The 14,421-nt window shown below is 41.9% G+C and overlaps 2 protein-coding genes and 1 long non-coding RNA gene across 3 annotated transcripts in view; 1 reads left to right on the top strand and 2 right to left on the bottom strand.

Annotated features, from left to right (window-relative positions):
• XPO5 (exportin 5) overlaps positions 1-7,400 on the bottom strand; it is a 49,416-nt gene extending 42,016 nt beyond the window's left edge. Inside the window, exons 1-5 of the mRNA XM_047102263.1 lie at positions 7,144-7,400; positions 5,247-5,368; positions 4,004-4,076; positions 2,100-2,237; positions 1,773-1,955 (exon numbers count right to left, since the gene is read on the bottom strand). Of these exons, the coding sequence (XP_046958219.1) occupies positions 1,773-1,955; positions 2,100-2,237; positions 4,004-4,076; positions 5,247-5,368; positions 7,144-7,248 (621 nt within the window). The 5' untranslated portion in view covers positions 7,249-7,400. The remainder of the gene's footprint in view (positions 1-1,772; positions 1,956-2,099; positions 2,238-4,003; positions 4,077-5,246; positions 5,369-7,143) is intronic.
• Positions 7,401-7,582: 182 nt separating this feature from the next.
• The window catches only part of POLH (DNA polymerase eta), a 39,647-nt gene continuing 32,808 nt past the window's right edge, over positions 7,583-14,421 (top strand). Inside the window, exon 1 of the mRNA XM_047101222.1 lies at positions 7,583-7,829. The gene's annotated coding sequence lies outside the window, so the exon portion shown is untranslated. The remainder of the gene's footprint in view (positions 7,830-14,421) is intronic.
• Positions 10,060-14,421, bottom strand: part of LOC124527938 (uncharacterized) — an 11,769-nt gene continuing 7,407 nt past the window's right edge. Inside the window, exons 2-4 of the long non-coding RNA XR_006966038.1 lie at positions 13,570-13,697; positions 11,341-11,515; positions 10,060-10,272 (exon numbers count right to left, since the gene is read on the bottom strand). This is a non-coding gene — a long non-coding RNA (uncharacterized LOC124527938). The remainder of the gene's footprint in view (positions 10,273-11,340; positions 11,516-13,569; positions 13,698-14,421) is intronic.

Below are 14,421 nucleotides of genomic sequence, written 5' to 3'. Positions count from 1 at the left end.
CTCAGGTCATAATCTCATAGTCTGTGGGTTCAAGCCCCAAGTGGGGTTCTGTGCTGACAGCTCAGAGCCTGGAGCCTGCTTTGGATTCTGTGTCTCCCTCTCTCACTGCCTCTCCTCCCCCGCTCACACTCTGCCTTGGTCTCTCTCTCAAAAATAAAATGTTAAAAAAAAAAAAAAAAAAAAAAAAGAAGGAAATGTGTTTATTTTGTGAAATAAACACATACAAGAATTCTAGATCAGGGTTTTACCACAATACTTTGGCATTCTGTGTTGGATAAATCTTTATTGTGAGGGACAATTCCGTGTATTATAAAATGTTTGGCAGTATTCTTGGCCTCTACCCACTAGATGCCAGTAGCAACCCCTAGTTGTGACAATGTGGGGGGCAAAACCGTCCTTTGCTGAGAACTACTGTACTACATTAACTTTTACATGACATTCTTCTGAAAGCTCTCTACTAAAAAAAGACAATGGTTGGAAAGATAGATCTGGCTTGCCCTTTTCTGCAGAAGAGATACCTTTTCAGGAAGAATAGAACACAGGTATTTCCCACTTTTCAAAATTTTGTGTTATGCCACTTTGTTTTTAATGACCCACATTAATACCTGTTTTCTCTAACTGAAAGAAATCTGAAGAGGATTATTTGCTTTTACAAAGTGAGAATAACTTTCAGCCTTGTTAGAGCAAGCCCTTATAGAGGCACCACTAAGTTCCTTCCCCAAGAATGGCAGTCAGCATCTCAGTCAAACAGCTACAGCTTTAGACTGTCTGTGGGCATCTGTGCTTTGTTGTGATTATTTTGTGCATCTGTTAGCAAGACGTGTCCTAAGATGTCAGAAAAGCCAACGAGAGGTGTTTTCTTTTGGCATGGGAACGCTCAAAAAATTTTCCACATAAATTAATGGTAATTTCTTCATACTATGCCATTTGGGCTTACAACAGGTTTCAAAGGAACTTCTTTCAGGTAGTGAGGTAAACCTGTACCGAAAATCATATAGTCAAGAGGAATAAAACCCAGCAGTTTCCACTGAAAAAGGGACCAGAACTAAACAGGGCATCTGACCTACCAGAAATCCGGGCTTTAAATATTTTAAATGCTAAGAATTAATCATTTTTATACTGATTTAAGAATTTTCTTATTGTTTTTAAAAAAATCTTTTTTTTTAACGTTTATTTATTTTTGAGACAGAGAGAGACAGAGCATGAACGGGGGAGGGTCAGAGAGAGGGAGACACAGAATCTGAAACAGGCTCCAGGCTCCGAGCTGTCAGCACAGAGCCCGACGCGGGGCCCGAACCCACAGACCGTGAGATCATGACCTGAGCCGAAGTCGGCCGCCCAACCGACTGAGCCACCCAGGCACCCCTCTTATTGTTTTTAAATAGATATGGAAACTCATTGACTTGAGTTTCTTGGAAAATTAGTTCCAGTTTTTCCTGTCATCTGTTTCTCTTTTGATGGTTTTCTTTCGCTGAACTTTTAACTTAGAAAAACAAACAAAATCCCACTCATATTAGAAAATAGAAGTTTGGGTGCCTGGGTGGCTCAGTTGGTTAAGTGTCTGACTCTTGTTTTTGGCTCAGGTCATGATCTCATGGTTTTTGAGAATAAGCCCTGTGTCGGACTCTGTGCTGACAGCACGGAGCCTGTTTGGATTCTCTCTCTCCCTCTCTCTCTGCCCCTTCCCATTCACACCCTTTCTCTCTCTCTCTCTAAAAGTAAATAAACATTTAAAAGAAAATAGAACTTTTGGGAGATGAGGTATCCCTTACCACTTGTCGGTACTTGTTTACATTTTCTTGAAGCGTGTTCAGTAAAAAACTAAATATTCTTTCCATGTTCTGGGTTAACGTTTGCTGGATATCCCTTCTTCTTTGAGGGGGTAGGGTCTGAAAGGTCACTACATCCTCTGCCAGTCGTAAAAGGATGAACATCACTAATTCTGTCTGTGTTTCCTAGATCAAAGAAATAAAGTAATTAAATTAAATAGAAACATCATTTTCACTATGGGTGAGCCCAAAGACTCTTTTCTGTTGACAAAATGAACTCCAAAAGAGCCCCTCCAAAATAAACTGAATTGATACAGCTATATTTCATACCCCTTGTTTAGAAAGAGTATCCAATTCTATTAGCATATCAGGCCAGTGTTGTGGCCACTCCCGCTTGATCATTTCTACTACAATTCGAGACAAAACATCTTTAATATGGTTCTCCTCTTCCAAAATGTCCAGTGTTCCCTGAAAAACAAAAAGAGATAGTAAGAGGTCTGTAAGACTGAATTTAAAAAACACAAAAAAACCAACCACCTGGGCTGTGAAAGTATACAGAACTTCAGCAGGCTTCCTTTTAAACTAAACACAATAAAACCTGCTCTCCAGGTCTGAGTCACCTGCCCTGCATTCTCACGAATCATTTTCCCCACTTAAAGCTTAAGTGAGGGTTGCATCAGCTAAAAAAATGACTGTCACACAGAGCAAGGAAGACATTACTGTTCTCCTTTACCAAGTGAAAAGGCTCTCATATTGACTTTCATTTTGTAAGAGTGCCAACGTGAAGAGTACAAAAATGAGGACAATAAGCAGCTGATAAAATGAGAGAATTAGGAGAAGCAACTGAACACGTGACTGATAGTTCTAGCATTATAAGACACAGAAAAACTATTCCCAGGAATGGGGCACCTGCATGGCTCAGTCGGTTGAGCATCCGACTTTGGCTCAGGTCATGATCTCACAGCTTGTGAGTTCGAGCCCCGCATCAGGCTCTGTGCTGACAGCTCGGAGCCTGGAGCCTGCTTCAGATTCTGTGTCTCCCTCTCTCTCTGCCCCAACCCACTCACATTCTGTCTGTCTCAAAAATAAATAAACATTAAAAAAAAAAAAAAGATTCTCTCCCTCTCCCCCTCCCCTGCATGCACCTATATGCACTTTCTCTCTCTCTCTCTAAATAAATAAATACAAAAATAAAGTTTGATATCCAAATTAATGAATTAGGATTCCCATGAAGTTTCCCCAAAACTAGCAAAATATAAATCCTAAGTTGATTAATAACTCTGAAGCGATTTTAAAAACTTTCATATTTTATTAGAGAGGAAAGCAAGCACATGTGGATGTGGGACGGGGCGGAGGAGGAGAGGGAGAGGGTGGGAAGGGGAGAAGGGGGAGAGAGAGGGAGAGGGTGGGTGGGGGGGAGGGAGGGAGAGACAGGGGGAGAGGGTGGGTAGGGGGCAGGGAGGGAGAGACAGGGGGAGAGGGTGGGTACGGGGGAGGGAGGTAGAGAGGGAGAGGGTGGGTGGGTGGTGGGGGGAGGGAGGGAGAGGGTGGGTGGGTGGTGGGGGGAGGGAGGGAGAGGGAGAGAGAATCTTAAGCAGGCTCCATGCTCAGTGCAGAGCCTGATGCAGAGCTCCATCCCACCCATTAACCTGTATTATGACTTGTGCCAAAATCAAAAGTTGGATGCTCAACCAACTAAGCCACCCAGGTGCCCTGAGGAGAATTTCTTTTTTTTTTTAAGAATTTAAAGTAACCTCTATACCCAACATGGGACTCGAATTCACAACCCGAATATCAAGAGTCATATGCTCTACCAACTGAGACAGCCAGGCACCCCAGGAATAAAGGCACCAATTTTGGAGATGAAATAATGGGAATTCAACTTTTCATGCCATGTGTGTAAAAAAAAAAAAAAAGCAAGCTATGGATTTTAAGCATGTTTAAAGTCATATTCTAACTCCTGACACAAATTCATTCTGCATATTTTATATTGGCAGAATCATACAGTAGTCCAGTTTGGAATGAAAGGAAACAAACAGCAAAGTGCAATCTAATTTAGAACTAAGAATCATGTTCATTTGTTGAAAATGTTTAATCTCTTCTGCCCTGTCAAGCATGCTATTTGACCTATGTAGAACTACTGAATTTTTACATAAATGCTACATTAAAGAGGTTACACTTAGTCTAAACTACCTTTGAAACACAAGTCTTCCAACCAACCATTCATTCCTTACATTTGCAATCAGCTCCATGACACTGTTCTTCAGATAGACCTTCTCCAATCGAGACATGCTGTTCCACCGAAACCTGGCCACCAAAATGCATAAAGTCAAGAGAATCACATTAGAAGTTTTCTCTAATAGCTCTGATTTTGTGTTATACTATGCTGGCAATTTCACTAAGAAACTATACTTTTGATTTTGTACCCTTCAAAGAATGGACAATAACAGTCCATATCCAACCAAAATGCTAACAGAAAAATGCCTTGGGAAATAGGCAGTGGTCCACTAACTGAAATTCACACAAGGTTTGTGCACAGATTGGCGGGGGGCAGGGGCGGGGCTTGATTTTACTGACAGGCCAAAGCAAATATACACCTGGGACAATTGCAACAAATGTAGTTGCTTTTCAGAAAATACAATGTTGATACCACTAACTCCTTTTTTTTTTTGGTGCTGGCTTACGAAGTAATAGTACAATCCCACAAAAACTGTGGCAGTCTTGAAAGGTGATTCTTATGATAGACGTGGGGAGGATAGGAAACTCAAGTTAGGAAGGGTTTTCAGTTTTTGTGATATAAATCCTCCTTTGGATTTGCCATTCAGAGAAGGAACACACCCAAACTTAAAAAAAAAATTAAAAGCACAATGCCTAATCAGAGATGTAATTATACTTATACACTGTATTTTTCCAAAAAAGACCTTGAAGTCTGTTGGCACACAACAGGAGCTCAATAAATGCTGGCAGAACCAGTTAACATTTGTAGAATGCTTAGTATGTACCATGTATTTTACGTGGATGAAAGAACTGAGGAAGAGGAAAGTTAAGTCCTGAATGAGAGCTCTCATGAGGCTGTGATAATCTCTTGGAGAACATTCCTTTCTTCACGGTGATTGTTCTTTTCTACTCACCTAAAGATTAGCTCTATGAGTTACCATAAGAAATAAAGATATGTTCTCTCAAGAGTTTGGTGGTACCATCTAAAAGCTCCTTACTTGGGGCGCCTGGGTGGCGCAGTCGGTTAAGCATCCGACTTCAGCCAGGTCACGATCTCGCGGTCTGTGAGTTCGAGCCCCACGTCAGGCTCTGGGCTGATGGCTCAGAGCCTGGAGCCTGTTTCCGATTCTGTGTCTCCCTCTCTCTCTGCCCCTCCCCCATTCATGCTCTGTCTCTCTCTGTCCCAAAAATAAATAAACGTTGAAAAAAAATAAATTAAAAAAAATAAAATAAAAAAATAAAAAAATAAAAGCTCCTTACTTGACAACGTGTTCCAGGATCTGAAGGCCAAAATGTCTGACGATGGCAATCTGTGTTTTCTCAGCCAACCTCAAGCCACAAGGGACACAGATAGGGCACTTTTCTTTAAACTCTTCACAGAACTGAAACAACAAAAGTTAGTATTTCCCTTAGGAGCCAAGAGAAAGTGGGATTAAAAAAAAAATTCATCTTAAATTTTAAGGGTGCTTGGGTGGCTCAGTTGGTTAAGCATCCAACTCTTAATTTCAGCTCGGGTCATGATCTCACAGTTCCCGAGTTCAAGCCCCGCACTGGGTTCTGTGCTGCGAGCTTGGAGCCTGCTTGGGATTCTGTTTCTCCCTTTCTCTCTTCCCCTCCTCTGCTCATGCACTCTCTCTCTCAAACTTAAAATTTTTTTTTTAAAAATAAAGTTTCTCTTTTTTATGCTTATTTGAGAGACCGAAAACACCCACAGGGGTGGAGAAGGGGAGGGGGTGGGGGGGGGGAAGAGAGAGAGAGGGAGAGACGGAGAGAGGGAGAGAGGGAGAGAGAGAATGAGAATCCCTAACAGGTTTCCAGTTGTCGGCACAGAGCCGGATGCGGGAACTTCAGGAACTTCGGCTCAGGTCAAGATCTCACAGCTGGTGAGTTCAAGCCCTGCATGGGGCTCTGTGCTGACAGCTCAGAGCCTGGAGCCTGCTTTGGATTCAGTGTCTCCCTCTCTCTCTACCCCTCCCCCGCTCGCACACACGCACACTCTCTCAAAAATAAACATTAAAAACATTTAAATTTTTTTAAAGATTAATAAAAACTTTGGGGGAAGGAATAAAGCAAATGCGACAAACTCTTTACAACTCTTGAATTTAGGTGAGAGGTATACACAAGATCATTGCAGTATTATTCCCTTTACTTTTGTGTCTATTTTTGATATTTCATAGCAAATAAATAGAACTCAACTGTTTGATTCTAAATCCTGTGGCATACATCTATATGTTTTTTAAAAAGTAAAGTTTTTCTCAAGTGATGTTCACTCTATAAAGTCACATCATTTAAAATATACACAGCACTTAACTGAAATTAATAAAAACTTAAGAAAAAAATATATACGCGGCACAAGTGTTTTCTCACATCCCATATAACATGGAGTGATGCGCGAATAAGTCTGCAATTTATTAGCATCCCAATTTATATTAGCATTCCTGAACTGCAACACAGGAGGAATAAGTCCCAGGACCTGAGCATCCGGATTCAAGAAAAACTACTTTCAGGAAACCAAAGCGCCCTTGTTAAAAATGCAAAGTAAGTGGTAGAAGTTCATCTTTGCGCAAAATTACCCGAGAATAGAACACACTGAAAAAACATGGGTGGAAGGTGTGTGAGAATTAGCCCAGAAATCCCCAAGACACAGAAGAGGATTAGTAAGAGGGGTACGAATGCAAGTAAAGTGGCTCTAGAGGGACTGAATCTCAGCTAGGATGGGTCAGGAGGGTGCAAGGAAATGTTTAATGCAGAGGAGACCGTAAAGAATGTAGCTGGTGTTGGGGACGAGACGGGCACGTGCGCCACGGGAAGGCTACGGTGTGTGGAGTTTAGGGCAATAATAAAATAGAAGCATCCGGCTTTGGTGCGGGCAGGAGTGAAGTAGGGAAAGGAGAGGAGAGGGCAGTGGAAAGTGGTGGTGAGATGAGAATCAGCAAGGAACCGGAGGGTCCCGAGAGAAGGGCAGGCGAGGCTAGCAGAGAAAGCCAAGAGAAGAGGCGCGGAGGGCGGGGAGGGGGAAGGCAAAGGTCCCCCGCGGTTGTGATGGGAGGTCCAGGGGCCGCGTGGGCGGGGAACGAGCAGGGTTTGGGGCCGCGCGGTGACCGCTGGAGCTGGGGCAGGGACTTGGGGCAGGCCCGGGGCGCCAGACCCCGTCTACCTTGAGGGCTTCCAGGCGGTAGCGCTGGGTGGAGCTGGGGTCCATCATGACCGTCACCGCTTTCACCAGCTGCTCGCAAAGCGCGTTCACTTGATCCATCGCCATGGCTAGTGCTACGCGCCGCAAGCGCGCACCACGGCCGTCCCGGGAGCACGAGGCACCGACGGCTCCCTTCACGGGACCACACGCTGGTACCGGGCCGCGGCGAGCTGGGGGGTGGGGAGCGGGAGGAGGAGCGTGAGCTGCAGAAGCTCCAGCCTGGAAGGAGCGGGGGCTGCGCACGCGCCCGACCCACCACTGCGCACGCGCCCGCGGAAGTGGCGGCTCCCGTGTGACTGTAGCTCCTCGGTGGGCGGAGCGGGGGACGGAAGGGGTACAGTGCGCAGACGCGTCAACGGCTGTTTTGCTGCGCGCGCGCTGTCTGATCTGCTTTTCAAGGTCTGGCTGCTGAGCGCTCAAACCCTGGCTAGGTCCGCCCGGCAGTGCGGTGGCTACCCTCCTGGGCAGGGTCGTCTGTGACCCGTGGTCCGTTTCTCCCTCATCACCGGCAATAAATCTCTCGAAACCGACTGGTCCGCTTCCGGAGAGGGGGTATTCAGGACTCCTTCATCTTCCTTCCAGTGGACGGCGAGCCCGGCATCTTCGGCGTCCGTGATTGGCAGTTCTTCCAGGTGCTTGCCACATTGGTAAGAATTGAGAACCGTTCTGTATCGCCGTTTTCAGACATTTCATGCTTTGTCTGTTAATTTCATGCTATAGTAGTAGCTGGTGAGGACGTTGGACCGAGACTCCGTGAAACAGAAATGCATACTCACTGAGATGTAAAGGCCCTGGTATGGTCCTCTAAGAGGATTTTTTTTTTTTTTTTTAGGTGGAATAATAGTATCTTCGCTATGTCTTCAATCTCCTTCTTCACTTGTGTTCATTTTCCTTAGATGTGTTATCGCCTGATCGGCACCAAACTTAAAGATCCTGATTAAGTCGAGACCCTTGAAGATCAATAATTGCAATTACTGAAGGCTTTTGCAGTTTGGATCTTTTAAAGTGCTACATATAAGACTTCAGAATAGTGGGATCCTTATTCGGAAAGGGGAGTTTTTGGCAGCGAATGTGTTTTCATTTCCCATCTTTGAAAAGTTCTTGCTTTCTCCAGCCTAATGCATAAACTGAAAACTTCAGCAGCGGTTAAAGTTTGCATATTGGGTTTTGTGTTTTTTTCGCAGTAAAATGTTTGCTGGACTTAAATCACTGCTTCCTATTCTTACTCTATTTCTATTTGTATCTAGCATGGTACTTCCCTGGTGATTGTGTGTGTGTGTGTGTGTGTGTGTGTGTTAAAATGTGTTTACTATTTTTATTCTGGCATTATCTGTTCCAGCACTACGCAAAAGTCGCCTCAAGGTAAGGTAATTTCTGACATATTATGGTTTTAACTTTTAAGTGTTTAAACTTAACACTTTATGCCAAGTTTCAGTGAGTGGAATTTATAAGGAATTTTTATAAAGAATTAATGCCTTGACTACTCAGACTTTTTAATTCATGTTTTCTTTCCACTAATCTTCTGTCATTGTTAGTTCCATGCCACTTGTCAACGTCAATGTTAATTTTTGATTTTTTTTTTTTTTTTTTTTTAGAAAACAGTTGAGTGTTTACTCAACTGTATAACCTTTTCTTTCACATTTAAATCATGAATTACTGGTGTTTCCATAAGTATCTTATTTAGGTCAGTTGTTTCCAATTTCTGCTACATATTAGAACTGCCTGGAGAGCTTTTAAAAATCACAGTGCTCAAGTCACACCCCATTTTGTGCCATCTCAGCCTAATAGTAATGTTTTAAAATAAGTTTAAATAAAATAATATTAAGTAACATTGATATTTGGCTTCTAATACCAGACATCTTAATGTAATTGGTATATGCGTGTTTTGTGCTATCTCAGCCTATTGGTGGTAATGCTGTGGTTAGAAATGCTTCAGGACACTCACCTGGGCTCCTGTGAGCTTCCCACAGACCTGTCCCGTTTTGAAACCAATGTTCTTATGGTTCTTAATATGATTGCAGGACACCCTTTAGCAGTGACCCTCAGGAAACTTTTTGAAAGAAAAACAATTTATTCCTTATAAGCCCTGAAGCTCACAAGACACACCAGTGAGCACACAGCAAGGTTACAGGTAGAGAGGGAGCAAGCTAGGACAGGCCTGGAGTTCTGCTTGAGGGTGGGGATCAAGGGTTTCACGGGTGAATTTAAAAAATAAGAGCGGGAATTTAAAGTACCAGAAGAGAGAAAAGGGAAAACAAAAAACCAAGTGTTCCAAAATGGCCAGTTATTGAAATCAACCAAGAACTCTAAAACAAAGGAGTCTCAGTTAGGGAACGTGGCCTGACACTTTATCTAGTCATTTGGCTGCCTATGTGTTTATTCAAGATAGTCATCTTTAAAGTAAGTCGATGCCTCAGCAATCCCGGCTTAAATCAGCCACCTGCATTATGAGAAAGGGGTGGCGGGAGCCACTGTCAGGGTTTACACGACAATCTACCCTGTGATGCCAGAGTCAATGATGAGGACGTTAACTGCCCTGATAGTTGGTATGTTAAAAGTCAGGGTTAAATAATTATACAGGCAATAGTTTGAAATCCAGTCTGTAGCCATTGTCCCAAACTTGAAAGAGTCCAGCCATGAAAATGGGTCAGTGATCTTGAAGGCTAGCCCTGGAAATCTGTTCACGGATTTGGGTAATAAGTAGTCTGCTTTTTTTTTTTTTTAAGTTTATTTATTTTGAGAGGGAGGGACAGAGAGAGACAGACAGAGAATGAATAGGGGAGGGGCAGAAAGAGGGGGAGAGAGAGAGAGAATCCCAAGCAGGCTCTGAGCTGTCAGCATAGCCTGATGTGGGTCTCCATCTCATGACCCCTGAAATCATGACCTGAGCCAAAATCAAGAGTTGGGTACTAAACTGACTGAGCCATCCAGGTGCCCCATGGTATAAATAGGTTTGAGCCTGTCCTGTGTTGGTAGATTGTTTCATATTCAGTGGAACCAATCTCTTGGTCCTGAGAATAACTCAATTTAATTAAAGTGTTGTGTCTTATTTCAGGAAGTGGTTGTGCAGGTGGGTTCCTCAAGTTAGGCCTGTTTAAAAAAAAAAAAAAAAACTGAGTAAATTTAAAGATCTACGCTGGCTTTATTCATGGTTATGAATTGGGCAGCATCTCCTCTAACAAATAAAAAGGAGCTCCTAAGAGCTGTACAAAGTGAAAGGCAAGGCAGAAGGGGGCATGACAAGGAAGTTACTGTCAAAGAGTAGATTGTTTCAAGCAAGATCACCTTCCTTTGGGGGAAGGCAGAGGTCTATCAGGCAGATAGTGCTGACCAGGAAATTCCAGATTGACAGATTAAGATTATAATCCCAGTTTGTGAGTTCTGAAGGCAGTCAGTTGAGAAGATTTCTAGATGTCAGACTCAAAGCATCTTCAGATGGAGTGAGGGCAGATGGTGGCAATCTGTTAGATTTTCCTCGTTTGCAGTTTGAATGTCTCTGGTGATCTTTTCTGAGTGGCCCATGCAGCAACAGGCACCAAAATTGTCTATGCATGAGCTGTTGTGTGATTTCTTTGAAATTTATGTCAAGTTGTTCCACGTTAGCTTGCATGACTTTGGGAAAGGGCAGTTTTAGTTCTCAGTGTTTCCAAGTCAGAAGGGTGGGAGAACATTTGGAAATGTTAGTTTAGAGAGTTATAGCCAAATATTGGAGGAAACTAGAAGAATTCAGGATCCAGTCCAGTTTAGAGGTGGAAAAATAAAACCTCAAAGACCATTAACTTTGTGATATCCACAAAGTTATATTACTGAAACAGTCATTCTCTCACAATCACCCCCATTTCTTTCAGAGATAATCAAAATAAGGCTAATTAAAAAAAAATAAGTATAGTCTCATTAAAGTAGGCCTGGTTATATACATAAGTACAGCAAGAATAGTGATTGACCATATAGACATTTAAATCTGCTTTCCTGGAACTTTTCATAAGGAATCTCAGATTGAACTTTTAAAAGCGTTTTGAGACTATGAAGCCAATCAAGAAACTTGCCATTAGGCTTTGCCTGCAATATGTATAGATTTGGGTGAATTCCTCTCTTCTTGAGGTTCCTAAAATACCCTGAGGTTCCTAGGCCTGCCAGGAGGAGACCTTCCTTACTCACCTGGTAAGGCTGTTGGGAACTTGGTAAGCAGGGCGCCAGACTGATTTTTCCATGGGGCTTTATTGATTCCACAAAGTTAACCTTAGTTTCTTAACTATTATATCTACATATGTATGTCTTAAATACATCATTCTAGTCAAAGTTTGGTAGTATAACCAATGTTTCCAATCGTGTCCTGTTAGAAGGAGAAAGATCCTTATTGAACTTATACAGATAATTACATTGCCATAAAAATAAGAATATTCACTGAGAGTTTTCTAATTCTGGAGGTATCAGGTAAGGAGAAAAAGTTTGTTCTCAAAAGTATATTTTACCAAATTGCTGTAAGTTGGAGATAGGTTAAGAGAAGAGGTTTCCTTAAATCTGGAAGAAACAACATTAAAGAACCAACAGTGTTTCTAATGAAAAGTCATAAGAATTATAATCATCCTCATCAGTTCATTCAGTCCTATGGAATTCTTTTTTTTTTTTTTAATGTTTGTTTTTGAGAGAGTGAGCGAGCAAGTGGGGGTAGGGCAGAGAGAGAGAGAGAGAGAGAGAGAGAGACAGACAGACAGAATCTGAAACAGGCTCAAAGCTCTGAGCTGTCAGCACAGAGCCCAACGTGGGGCCCGAACCCAAGAATAGTGAGATCATGACCTGAGCCGAAGGTGGTCACCCAACCGACTGAGCCACCCAGGCGCCCCATTAAAGCTTTTTAAAAAAGTTTATTTATTTTGAGAGAGACGGGGAGAGAGAGTTACACATACAGACAGACAGCATGAGTGGGGAGGGGCAGAGGGAGAGAGAGAATCCTAAGCAGGCTCTGTGTGGTCATCTCAGAGCCCAAGGCAGGGCTTGAACTTAGAAGATCTAGAGTTGGATGCTTAAGAGACTGAGCCACCCAGGCACCCCTTGATATTAAAACTTATTTTTAAAAAACTCTTTATGATAATTCACTTTTAGCCAGCTTGATTACATAAGGTATTCTCTTTTTATCTACCTATGATGTCATTGTGTGGCCCCAGGTATGCTATGTACTTTTCAGTCCTGTAAGTACTAAACCTTTATTTTTTTCAATTTGCTGATGGTTATTGCTGAAGGGCATCTTGCAATCACAATAAGAATCACAAGGGTTGGTCGGTTGTATTTTTTCTTTTGGAAAGAGGAGATGTCTGTGGGAAGGTCACTGAAGCCCACGTGAGTGACCCTAGCCATTTCTAGTTGATAGCATTTCTCAGCTGATAGCTGAGCTAGCACAAAACACACCCATACCAATTAAATTAGGATGTCGGGTGAGAGAAGCCAGATATCAGTATTATTTAAATATTCCTAGGTTGGGGGACCCTGGTTGGCTCAGTCAGTAGAGGACTCTTGATCTTGGTGTCATGAGTTCAAACCCCATGTTGGGCATAGAGCTTAAAAAAAATGTTCCTGAGTGATGCTAATCTGCAGCAAAGTTTGGGAGCCACTGCTTTAGTTTGTATTTCTTCCAGATTTCTTACAATGTTAAATGATAACATTAGTCTGTATCCACTGTCAAGTACATAAGGTTTGTTCTTCCAGTCTACCATCCATACCTTTATGTATGTCTATCTGTGAATAGTATGTAGTATTGTTTTCTTTTGTCTTCAAAACTTTACATAAATGGATAGAAAACCACCATCGGACCGTTATCAAGTAAGTGTTACAGGCAGGATCCAGTGATAGGTGCTTAGTGGTTGAAAGTTTTAGGAGAACCAGGATATTTGCATTATCTCAAAGATTTCCCCCTAAGATAATAGTTACAAAAGGGAAAATAGTAACTTTACAACAAGAAACCTGACAAATACTATCACAACTAAAGGACCATGGTTAACTTCACCAGTAATAAGACTTGTTATCATGTATCTCTCCGTATGATACACTGAGAAGAACACTTCACTTCCATAATATTCTTGCCAAAAATATATAGCCTTGAGGCGTCTGGGTGGCTCAGTCGGTTAAGCATTTGTCTCTTGATTTCAGTATGGGTCATGATCTCAGGGTTAGTGGGTTTGAGCCCCCGCATCGGGCTCTGCACTGACTGTGAGGAGCCTGCTTGGGATTTTCTCTCCCTCTCTCTCTGCCCCTTCCCAACTTGCATTGTGTCAGTTCTCTCTCTCTGTCTCTCTGTCTCTCTCAAAATAAGTAAACTTAAAAAAAAAAAAAGAAAAAGAAATACCAAAAACATATAACCTTAATCTAATCAAGAGAAAGCATTAGACAAACCTAAATTAAGAGGCATTCTTGAAGTAGCTGACTAGTTCTCTTCAAAAGTGTCATGAAAAATAAGGGAAGATTGAGGAAATGTCACAGATTGGAGAAGACCAAGGAGACATGATGACTAACATTGGATCCTGGAAAAAAAAAAAAAAAAAAAAAAAGATTATTAGTGTAATAACTGGTGAAATTCAAGTAAAGTGTATAGTTGAGCATTATACCAATGTTCATTCATTTTTTAGTTTTGATAATTGTGCTTTATAAAATGTTAACAGAGGAAGCTGGATTTCAGAGAATCCTACCATTTTTGCAACTTTAAGTCTGAAATTATTTCAAAATAAAAAGTTAAAAAAATTCACATGAATGCTGTCATGTTATATGTCATTTCCTGTTTCTCTTTTCCCTGAAATTATACTCTAGATTTGTTATCAACTAGATTAACTATTGACTTCATCCCTCTGTTGATGTACATTATAGTTTTTGTTTTTTTTTTTTTTTAATGTTTATTGTTTTTAAAGTGCACAAGCAGGGAAGGGGCAGAGAGACGGGGCGACAGGATTGGAAGTGGGCTCTGTGCTGACAGCAGCGAGCCCGATGCAGGGCTCAAACCCACAAACTGCAAGATCATGACCTGAGCCAAACGCAGACACTCAACTGACCGAGCCACTCAGGTGCCCCAGTGTACATTATAGTTTTAATTTGCATTTCCCTATAACTAATGATGTTGAGCCCATTTTCATGTGCCTATTGACTGTATGTATATCTTTTTTGTGTGTTCAGTTCCTTTGGGAGATGGGGATTTTTTAAAGCTTTTGATATATACTGCCTTCCTAAAATTATAACAATTTATTATTCTCTTAC

This window comes from Lynx rufus, unplaced genomic scaffold (assembly GCF_022079265.1).
Source record: "Lynx rufus isolate CCGP_SWC_20201006 ecotype Redwood Valley unplaced genomic scaffold, mLynRuf1.p SCAF_6, whole genome shotgun sequence".
Taxonomy (NCBI): Eukaryota; Metazoa; Chordata; class Mammalia; order Carnivora; family Felidae; genus Lynx; species Lynx rufus.
This window is presented reverse-complemented; position numbering and strand designations above follow the sequence as displayed.